At 55.1% G+C, this 10,981-nt stretch overlaps 1 protein-coding gene across 1 annotated transcript in view; it reads right to left on the bottom strand.

Moving 5' to 3' along the window:
• Positions 1 to 10,981, bottom strand: part of CAPN15 (calpain 15) — a gene marked incomplete at its 3' end in the record, with an annotated part of 14,193 nt that overhangs the window by 728 nt on the left and 2,484 nt on the right. Inside the window, 9 exon segments of the mRNA XM_010009939.1 lie at positions 61 to 239; positions 476 to 636; positions 805 to 1,034; positions 1,720 to 1,881; positions 2,059 to 2,211; positions 2,889 to 3,014; positions 4,233 to 4,456; positions 7,454 to 7,637; positions 7,844 to 8,052. Coding sequence (XP_010008241.1) covers positions 61 to 239; positions 476 to 636; positions 805 to 1,034; positions 1,720 to 1,881; positions 2,059 to 2,211; positions 2,889 to 3,014; positions 4,233 to 4,456; positions 7,454 to 7,637; positions 7,844 to 8,052 — 1,628 coding nt within the window.

Raw genomic sequence — 10,981 nt, 5'->3', positions numbered from 1 at the left:
TCCCTGCCTGCCTGGCTCCAAGCCTCCTGCCTGCCCTCGCCACCTCTGCCTACCCCAGACCTGTGCAGGGGGGGGACGCTGTCCTGTGTTTTGAGGCTCCCGCGCGTGGAGACAACGTTGAAGCTGTCGGTGCAGTCGCACTGGACGTGCAGGTAGGACTTGGGGTGCCGGTTCTCCACCACCACGATGAGACCTGCCCAGCCATGTGTCAAGTAGTAGCAGGTCATCCCTTCGCGGCCCTGGGGCAAAGAGCAGGGTCAGGGCTGGGAGGCCTCTGGGCACCCCAGCTCCCAGTCTCAGCCCCTGGACCAGCATCTTCCACCTCCAGCTGCTGAGGTACCATGGGGTTGAAGGGGACAGATGGCAGCCAGGGCTGGCACAACTCTGCCTGACCCCTGTGAGACCGAGGACGCAGCAGAGGCAGGGGCCAGGCTCCTGCCGGCTTTCGCAGCCACAGGCAGCCTCCGGCACCCACCTCGTGGCGCTCGCCCTTGTTCTCAGTCAGCAGGATGATGGCATCTGCCAATGTGGTGGGCTGTGCCTCCACCTGCTCCACCATCACCAGCCGGGAGCTGTAGATAGCCAGGATATAGCTGGAATAATCAGTGGCTGGTCGGCTGCTGGTGGGACTGGATGCTGCAGAGACACATGGAGGAAGGAGGGATCAGTGGCACTGTCACCAAGCCCACAACCCCCAGGACCAGGGTTGCTGCATGTGAAAGCAACCTCCACCCACATCAAAGTCAAGGGCTTTACCACTGCTGCCCACCACAAGGGAGCATGGCTGTGTGGGGAGCCCCTCACCCTGGGCAGCATTGGGGCCTGCCAGGGCAGCGTTCCAGTGGTTGAAGGCACAGCACACCACAGCATACTCGCCCGGCTCCAGCATGACATCGCAGTTGACAAACTTCTTGACGGCCCGTTTGCTGTGAGCCATCAGCCGGCCCAGGCTCAGCTTGTTCCCGCTGGTGAAGGTGGCCCGGAACACCATGATGCACAGGTCCAGCAAGTGGCTGTCCACTGCGTCCGACCGCCTGCGCCAGGAGGGGACAAGGGTCACACGTCAACCCAGTGCCAGCCTGCTGAGCACAGGGAGGGCATGGGCAGGATGGCAGACCCAGAGGGTCACAATAGGATCTCAGTCTGGGTTGGGGTGGAAGGGACCTTAAAGCTCATCCAGTTCCAACCCCCTGCCACAGGCAGGGACACCTTCCACTAGAGCAGGTTGCTCCAAGTCCCTGTGTCCAACCTGGCCTTGAACACTGCCAGGGATGGGGCAGCCACAGCTTCTCTGGGCAACCTGTGCCAGCGCCTCAGCACCCTCACAGGGAAGAACTTCTGCCTAAGAGCTCATCTCAGTCTCCCCTCTGTCAGGTTAAAGCCATTCCCCCTTGGCCTGTCCCTACAGGCCCTTGTCCAAAGCCCCTCTCCAGGTTTCTTGTAACCCCTTTAGGCACTAGAAGTTGCTCTAAGGTCTCCTTGGAGCCCTCTCTTCTCCAGGCTGAAAATCCAAAGTCTCTCATCCAGTCCTCCCGCTGCCACAGGTTCCAGCCCCAGAAACGAGCATATGTTCAGGGCTTGGCTTTTGGCTACAACAAAAACCAGACCTCGGGAACTGAAGAAATGGGGATGGGGACCCACCCCTGAGCTCTGTGACCCTGTGGGATGGCCTGGGACAAGAGGGTGATGTGCCTGCACTTTCTCCCAGGTCCAGCTCACCTGCTGCCCTCCTGGAAGAGGGCGAACTCCAGGGCAGCACGCTCCAACACTGTCAGTGATGTCACCGTCACCGGCCCGCTGGCCTTGTTGGGGAACATGCCCTGCACACGCACCTCGTGCCAGTCCGAATGGAGCTTGCAGATATCCACCGAGTCAAAATACCTGTGGGGAAGCTGGGCTTCAGCCCTGGCAGGGTGCTCTGTGGGAATACTGCTCTGCCCTCATGCAGCCCCTGTCGATACCTGGTCCTGCCCACCCCACCTTGACCCCCATGTCCTGTTTTCTGTCCCCTGCCTGGCTGCCCACCCCACAGGCTCCGCCTCCTGGGTGCTACTGTACTTGATGAAGTCGCTGTACTCCATCCAGAAGACACCTTCGCTGCTGCCGTGGGGCATCAGGTCGTGCCGCAGCGAAGTTGGCCAGTGTGGCCACTCATCGGACCAGCTCCCATTCCAGGAAAAGCGGCCCCAGGGGTTTCGGAGCCGCAGTAACCTGGGGGAAAGGGGAAATAGTGTCAGAGGCCCAGGAAGAATGGGAGCACTAGGAAGATCACCTCTGAGATGCTCTCCCAGCTCTGTAGATCCAACCAGCCCCCTGCAGAGGGCACAATGCCACTTCTACCCCTGCCTTTCAAAGCCCTCGCAGCATGCTAGACTTAATTTTCCACCCCCACTGTGGCTGGAGATGCTGCAGCTCCCTCTGCCCTTCCCTGACCAAGGGGCCTCCAGCCAGGCACTGCAGGGAAGAGGCTGATGAGTGTGTTGTGGCTGGAAATGGGGCTTCACAGAGCACCCAGGCTGTTGGAGGCAGCACTCATTTCTATCCTCTGCCCTTCAAAGGTGAGAATGGTGCCCTGACTACCTCATCCAAGAGCTCAGCTCAGTCCTCTGCGTCTTGTGAGACCCAGTGAACCATTCTGCACCACAGGGTGTCCTGGGGCAGAACAGCCCTGGATGTGGAGGCAGTGCCCAGCAGGGACAGCTTATATGACAACAGCACTTACATGACACCTGGGATGGAGAAACAGCCCTTGCTGGCTATGAGGATGGGACACCGAAGAGTCCCCAAGGTCTTGTCCAGCCTGCACTCAATTATCCATCACCAGGGTTTCTGCTCAGGCTGTGGCAGGGATGCCTGCTGGACCACACCAGCCTCCACCCCAAGCTCACCTGAAGCCCTGGACATCCCGCACATCCAGGATGGAGTACGCGTGCCGTGGACGGAGACCCATACTCTCGTAGGCCACATCATCCACCTTCATGTTGCCTCCTCCACAGGATGCGCCCATGAGGAACCTGCACAAGGGAACAGCAAAACCCTCAGTGTCCTGCCAGGCCTGGTATTGGGGGAAGCTCATCCCTACTGCTCAACACATGGGATAGGCTCCCCACAGGAGCTTCCTGGGTATTCGCTCTCTGCAGCAACACTAAATCTCCTCAGCCACACAGAAAGACAAGTGGTGCATCTGCCTCCCTTTCACAGGCTGCTGGCCCCTGCAAGGGTAAGGACAGGCTATTTGGGGTGGGAGATCTACACCAGCCAGGCTTGGGGGACACACCACATGCTGGGACCTATCAGCCTCTCATGTGCCTTCAGCTAACCCAACTGCCCTCCCGCTCCTCCTGCCAGGGTGATGAGGTGTTTGAATCATAGAACACCAGGTTGGAAGGGATCTCAAGGATCATCTGGCCCAACCTTTCCAGGCAAAGCATGACCCAGAGTGGACGTCCCAGCACCCTGTCCAGCCAGATCTTAAGGGTGTCCAGTGTTGGGGAGTCACCACTTCCCTGGGGAGATTATTCCAGTGGCTGATTGTTCTCATTGGGAAAAATTTGCCTCTTGTGTCCAGCTGACACCTCCTCAGGAGTAACTTGTGCCCATCACCCCTCCTCTTTTCATGTGACTCCTTGTAAAAAGAGAGTCTCTGTTTTCTTTGTAGCCACCCTCTAAATACTGGAACATGGTGATAAGGTCTCCCCTGAGCCTTCTCTTCTCAGTGCTGAACAGACCCAGCTCTCTCAGCCTTTCCTCACATGCTTCCCACTCCTTGTGGCCCTTCTCTGGATCCTCTCAGCCCATCCACATCTTTTTTGTATATGTTTTTACTTTTGCTTTTGCTTTGTCTCCTACAGACTGCCTAGAGTCATGCCTAGGTATGGCCAGCAAAGGTGCAACGTGTATGGGTGGGAGACACGTGCAGGGTCAAGCACTTAACAATACAAACACCACTGAAAGCAAAGCAAGCGGGCTGGGTGCCAGCCACTTCACAACTCCAGCAAGACAGTAGTAAACGTGCACAGGGAACTTCACCAGCATTTTCATTTCATTTGAAAATTAAACAAAGGAGAAAGAATTTCTGAAGAGTTTAAAGGGGGAGCTCTACCAGTGCTCCAGATGAGGTGGTAGACTCCATCAGCCCCTCTCCTCTGAGCCTCTCCAAGAGTGGTTTCCCCCCTTCCCCCCCTCTCCAAATGTATATGCTCCTGCCACGGCACCCTCCTGCCTTGTCTTACCCAGCCTCCTTAGAACTCAGCATTTTGGCCCAGATGAGGTCAGTGTCAATGGGCTCCTCGCGAGGGTTAGTGGAGCTGACCTGCAGCATCAGGCTCTCGCAGGGTGCACCCGTTAGTGTAGCCAGGCCTTCAATAGCACGCCCTGCCTGGAGGGCAAAGTACGAACCATGGAGCTTAGCCAGTGCCTTCTCAATGAGGGCGACCCACAACTGCTTCCTCTGGGCCTGTGGAAAGAGGGAGAAACATGTCACAAGCTGCCAAAGGCAGGGGATGGGAAAGCAAAGGCAGCACACGCAGACAAGGCAAAGCTGCTTTCACGCACGCTTCTGCTGGAGATGGAGAGGCAGGAGCAGCAAGACCAGACACCAGGAGCTTGGCTTCATGAGGAAGAACCCATTCTCTACCTGCTCAGTGTGTCGTTTGCACAGTTTAATTCCCCTTAGGAAAACATCCTGGAGTGAATGTCTGTCAGACAGAACTGCACCCTTAGGTGTCTGGGCAATCAGGCTGGCAGGGCAAGTGCCCACATTACAAGCTAACTGTCCCTTCCTTCTGCTTCAACATGGATTGAAAAGGGTTTAATAATCATAGAATCACAGACTGGTTTGGGTTGGAAAGGACCTTAAGATCATCCAGTTTGAAGCCCCTGACATAGGCAGGGATGCCTCACACCAGACCATGTTGCTCAAGGCTCTGTCCAACCTGGCCTTGAACACTGCCAGGGATGGAGCATAACAGAAGAGACTATTGAGCACATCTGGAACAGCTGCCTTTCACTCACACACTGCTGCAAACCAAAACCAACACACCTTTGGTGGAGGAGGCTGCCTAGAGCACACACAGAGGTGGGACCAGTTAGATTTCACCCATGGAACAGTGACACTGTTTCAAGGACAAGCGCCAAGATCTCCCAGGCAGACAAGCAAAGTACTCCAGCACAGGGACAGTGGCAAGATGTTGTGACAAGATGCAAGTTTTCCAGGGGAGAAAGCTCCCCCTGGAGACATTTAGTTCTGGTGCCAGGCTATTGGTCTTGGCATGTCTAGGCTGATTATAGAATAGGGAAGAAATGGAGATACTGCATGAATGCACCCAGAGGTTTTCAAAGCCTCCACTGGACACGGGCTCAGGGTGCAGCCATCACCACCGTGTCCAAGTCACTGCAGGGTGCAGCCTCCAGCCATGCTTCACCTCTCATCCCTGGCATGCTGAGACACAGCTCCAACCCTGCCTGCAGTGAGGATGCCAAGGGGAAGGTGCATAAGGGCAGAAGGCAAGGAGACATTCACCAGCCCCTACAACCCCAGAAAATCATTTTTTTAGCCAGCCTTGGAGGGGAAAAGCCCTGCTGCAGCGTGACTGTGTGCAACTCCCAGGTGGCAGCCAAGAGCTGGGAGAGAAAAGGAGGGCCCTGAAGATTTCTTTCCCGTGGATAAAGAAAGCTTGTAAGTGCTTTCCACTGGGTTTTGAGTCCCTCGCTCAACAAAATCCATGTTGGTTTTTCAGCCTGAGCCACAGTCGGAGAGCTTGGGAAAGAACCTATTTTCCTTTGTTTTTAAAACTCTCTGATTTTCCTTTCTTAGCTCCCACAGTTAAACACTCTGTGGAAAAACCCTGCCACATTCAGATGCTCCTGGAAACACACGTAAGGCAAGACCACCTCATGAGAAACCTTCCATCAGTAATTATAATATAATATAATATAATAATAGCAGACTTGAAATTTGTTACAAAGGAAAGATGGATGGAAACTAAAAAAGAAAATAAAGAGGCAGGTAAATCTTACGCTGAAAATAAACAAATGCATCTGGATCTTCTGTGTACTGAGAGCCAAAACGTAGACACTGACCCCTCCTTCTTCCCCCGTCTAAGGTTTTCTCCTTCACAGGACTGACTTCCAGCAGTTTTGTCCCACTCAGTGCCCCTGTGTCCCAGGGGAAGATCCCCCATGCTGCTGAGAATGCGGCCAGGCAGCTTGGACAGCTCTATGTCCCTGCCCAGAGCCAGGGGCAAGGAGGGTTCTGGAGCCAACCTTGGTGGGCCACCTCCACCCTGCGGAGGGCACAGGCTACCAAGCACACTCAAGCTGTACCAACATTAAGGTTCCCCAAATCATAGAATCATACAGAATGGTTTGGATTGGAAGGGACCTTAAGGCTCATCCAGTGCCAACCCCCTGCCCTGGGCAGGGACCCCTTTCCACTAGACCAGGTTGCTCCAAGCCCCTGTGTCCAACCTGGCCTTGAACACTGCCAGGGATGGGGCAGCCACAGCTTCTCTGGGCAACTTGTGCCAGCTCCTCAGCACCCTCACAGGGAAGAACTTCTGCCTAAGAGCTCATCTCAGTCTCCCCTCCGTCAGGTTAAAGCCATTCTCCCTTGCCCTTACCTTCAGGCTCCATTTCCCCATCCAGAGTCCCATCCTGACATCTACACAAGATGTGGTGTGGGGCTATGTGTATTTTAAAACAGGATTGGGATTTGCAGAACAAAGTCCAACCCATCAGTCCTGGGTCCGTGGCTCCTCCTGACAGTGGCACTTCATTTTCCTTGACAGGTTTTGCTGCCTGACTTTCAATAAAGACATTCTGAGTCTCCTTCATGGACGTGATCCCAGCAAGCGCCACTGGGCCTGGCAGGTGGGACGGGCACGACAGCACTGACGGCCTGAAGCGGCTGTGGGAGCTCCGTTCATCCCAGCAGATGCCACCTGAGTGTGCTCAGAGCAACTGGGCACTGGCTCGAAACAGACTGATTTGTTGTCCCTCCCTCTCCACGGTCTCTCCCTGGCAAAGCCAAACTGCCAGACCTCCCCGCAGAGGAAAGCAGCAGCTTTCCCTCAGCCCCCCACAGCACAAAATACTCAGGTTAAAAGGGTTTCCTTTTGCTGTGAAGAATGAAGGTGGCTTCTCCTGCTAGTGAAGTGCAGGGAGGAGTGAGGGAAAGGCAACTGCAAATGAAACTTCTCCATCACAGCCTGGAAAATGCCAAAGGGGCATAAATGGCTTTATATTATGGCCTTGAAGAGTTCAGTTGTCTTGAGGGCACAGCAAAAATCAGGGTCCTGAGCTGCAAACACACCACACAGCACAAGAGTAGGTGCCTCACAGCAGTCCCTTTTCCCACTGTCCCTCCTGGGAGAGCTGGGGACAAGCCTCCCCCATCCCTGCGGGGCAGTTCCCACACCATCCCATCACTCCTTTTCCCCTCATGGCCACTGACCTGTGAGAAGAGGAGGAACCCGCACTCATCACAGGGCAGCATGTCATCCACCAGCACCGTGGTCCACGTGCCGTCCTTGCAGAGCCGCACCTGGTAGGCACCCTCGGGACACAGTGTCCTGGTGATCATCACCCGCTCCACCAGCTCGGGCCGCTCGGCCAACACGGCCAGGGGACTCAGGAACCTGCCAGGGGATGGTGAAGGGGCAGGCAGCAGGCAGCTGCCCAGCCACGCAGGCAGCGAGGTAAGTGGTGAGGCAGAGGATGGGCTACATGCCCTGGGGTATAAATGGATTTGAGTAAGGCTGAGGGGTCTGATCTGGAGCTGGATGAAGGAGGGGGGAAAGGGCGAAGGGGCAGGAAGGTGTCAGCCTGGCTCACTCGCCCTTACCAGCAGTTTCCCAGCAGCCCCTGCAGGATATCCGAAGGCCTGGGTGTCCGAAACACCGACCACTTCACCGACCGGTCCTTGAAGATGCTACAGTTGATTTCGTGGGGTCGCAGCCACTGTTTCACCCTCTGCTGCACACTGTCACCTTCTGGGAATCCCACGGACTTGGGCCCAGGGTGGAAACTGTCATCTACAAAATTGACTTTGTTCTGCGAGAGCGAAAGGCAAGGAGAGCATCAGTGTGCAGCTGTGTAGCTCCCTGGGGTCCCCTGGGATGGGGCTGGCCTGGAGAGCCCCCCTGCATCTTCAGCCCTCCCGCTTGGGCAGCTCCTTCTGATGCAGGGGACAGCACAGGAGCTGGGTGTCTGCTGGCAATGGCACGGATGCATTTTGTGCCTCAGGTCCAGTGTCCAGCCCAGCCATGAGCTGGTTCAGCACTCCAGCCTGCGACTCAAATCTGCCTTTTTGTGTTTCACAGGAACCTCCCCTGGCAGCGACCGTCTCACGCTTTGTGCTGGTGCTAAAAGCTGGACCGGGGGGGACCTTGGCTGCCTCTAGAAGTGGCAAAGCACAAAGAGAACAAGCCTGCGAGGAGCCAGCTGGCAAACACTCACTGCTCAACACGAGCCCTGTGCTAAGGGCTGAGCTGCTCCTGCTCCAGAGGGGACACGCTGCATTTGGCAGTCTTGTGCTACCCCCCAGGCACAACCATGGAAGATGTTAGGGGCAGCTTTTGCAATTGGATTTGGCCAGACCACAAACAGGCAAGGAATTCCAGAGTGCGGGTATCCCATAGCTGAGCCCACATGCAACAGCTGCTGCGTATTAAACAATACAGAATTGTAGAACCCCAGAATCCCAGACTGGTTTGGGTTGGGAGGGACCTTAAAGCTCATCCAGTTCCAACCCCCTGCCATGGGCAGGGACACCTTCCACTAGAGCAGGTTGCTCCAAGCCCCTGTGTCCAACCTGGCCTTGAACACTGCCAGGGATGGGGCAGCCACAGCTTCTCTGGGCAACCTGTGCCAGCACCTCAGCACCCTCACAGGGAAGAGCTTCTGCCCAAGAGCTCACCTCAGTCTCCCCTCTGGCAGGTTAAAGCCATTCCCCCTTGGCCTGTCCCTACAGGCCCTTGTCCAAAGCCCCTCTCCAGGTTTCTTGTAGCCCCTTTAGGAACTGGAAGCTGCTTTAAGTCTCAACAAAGCCTTCTCTTCTCTAGGCCGAACAACAAATGGTCTGAAGGGTGGATAATCCTGAAGTTATTAGTCACAATGTCAGGATGGAAGCACAGAACTTCATCCAATGGAGAAAGGTGGCTTTTCCAGACAGTTGAAGAGAGGGTGAAATAAGAACCAGGATTTCTTTGTTATTGGTAATTAAATGAAATTAAATTCTTTCAGCAAAAGCCAGCTACAATTTAAATTAGCTTTTATGCACAGCAAACTAGTAGTTGTCCTTCCTCTTTTGTTGCAATCCTACGTCAATGCTTTCTACAGGGTGCCTCAATTAGCACTTCCAGCATCTCCTTTGCAGAAGGGTGTTTTTCAGCTAAGAGATGGCACTGTTCAAATACTGATGTGAGGCAAGGACATGTCCCAGGGTGTGCTGGCTTTCCTCAGGGGAGCATCTGCTCCCTGACCAGCACCCTCATCCCGGCCTCCCTCCTTGGGTAGCAGCCGGGCTCCTTGGGACCCCCCTGTGCAGGACTATGTGGGCACTGAGCACACAGCAGTCTGGAGTCACAGCGTGAGCTTGCTGTTCCCCATGGGCAGCACAGTCCCTGTGGTGCTTTTCCAAGAAGCAGCCTTCAGCCTCGCTGGTAACATGCCCAGGGTCTCAGCAGAGCCAGGGCAGGACTGCAGGAATGTGGATGTGAGCCCATGGACTTCACCAGCATGATGATGGAGGCAATGTGAGAGCCATAGCAGTGCATTCCCCAGCAGCATCAGGGAGTAACTAGCCTAATGAGCTAGTTACCATTATATCGTGATGTCTCCCTTTGTGTATTTCTAAATGCTTTAGAGAAGTTGTCACCACCAATATCCCTGTGAGATGGAGGGAAGGAGAGGCACAAGAGCTGCAGGAGCAGCACCAGAGTGGAGGGAAGAGGAGCAGGTACCTCCTCCCGTGCCTGGGCAGCGATAAGCCTGCTCACAGATGGTGCCAGACAAGCTCTGCTTATTTCTCCTGCAAGGTGATAAACCCAGGCATTGGACCTCCTTCACTCTTCCTGCTCTGCCAACAACCCCCTTCAAGCCCTTCTGGAGCAGAGACGTGACCATCTCCACTGCCACCTCCCCTGGACCACATGGGCCAAGGAAAGCATTACCAGTAGTGAACTGTCTCATGGAGGAAAACAGAGATGGGGCCTCTCCCAGCACACGGGAATGCTCTGCAGGCAGAGGTGCAGGGCATGACACAGATGGCAAGAGCCCTGGGTTGTCTTTCTGGCTCTGCAGAATGTGCTGCTGCACGTTGTCATTCAGAAAGAGGAAAGGGTGGTTAATCAGAAGAGAGAAGAAGTGTAAGACAGTGGGATAAGCAAGAGCATTTGTTAGGATGGACACATAGCAATTAAAAACCCCACAACCTCAAACCAGGATCATTCTCAACAGATTCCCACCCAAGCCAGACATCCGTGCAGTCCAAGTCTGTGCAGAAGAGGCACAGGCATGGGCACACTCCTCAGACTAGGCAGGAAAAGGCTTTTCTGTACACCAAAATGGGACTGCAACACCCTTTCCATCTGGTTCAGAAGAGCTGGAGGCTTCCCCAGAAGGAAGCCAGAGAAAAAGCAGCATTCACAGGAACGTCTTATGCCACTCAAGTTAAAACCAGGGCCATCAGAGCAGTGTTTTAGACTGAAACCCAACAGATGGAGCCAGACCCTTCACAGTGGTGTGTGCTCCTGAAACCCTCACCTGGAGCCAGGCTCCAGTCAAACCTCAGCCATCCTCCCCAGAACAGGGGCGAGCCATTTGCAGCTGAGCATTCCCAAACATCACCAAGGACCAGCTCATGGTTCCTGAACACGTTCAGCTGCTGGCAATGGCAGTAGTTCCTCTGCCTGCACCCTGACAGTGCTCTGAGCCTCAGTCTGTCCCATCCCCACATTTCCTGCACGCACGTGTCAGTGTT

The sequence above is a fragment of the Nestor notabilis genome, unplaced genomic scaffold (assembly GCF_000696875.1).
Source record: "Nestor notabilis isolate BGI_N333 unplaced genomic scaffold, ASM69687v1 scaffold14972, whole genome shotgun sequence".
NCBI lineage: Eukaryota > Metazoa > Chordata > Aves > Psittaciformes > Psittacidae > Nestor > Nestor notabilis.
This window is presented reverse-complemented; position numbering and strand designations above follow the sequence as displayed.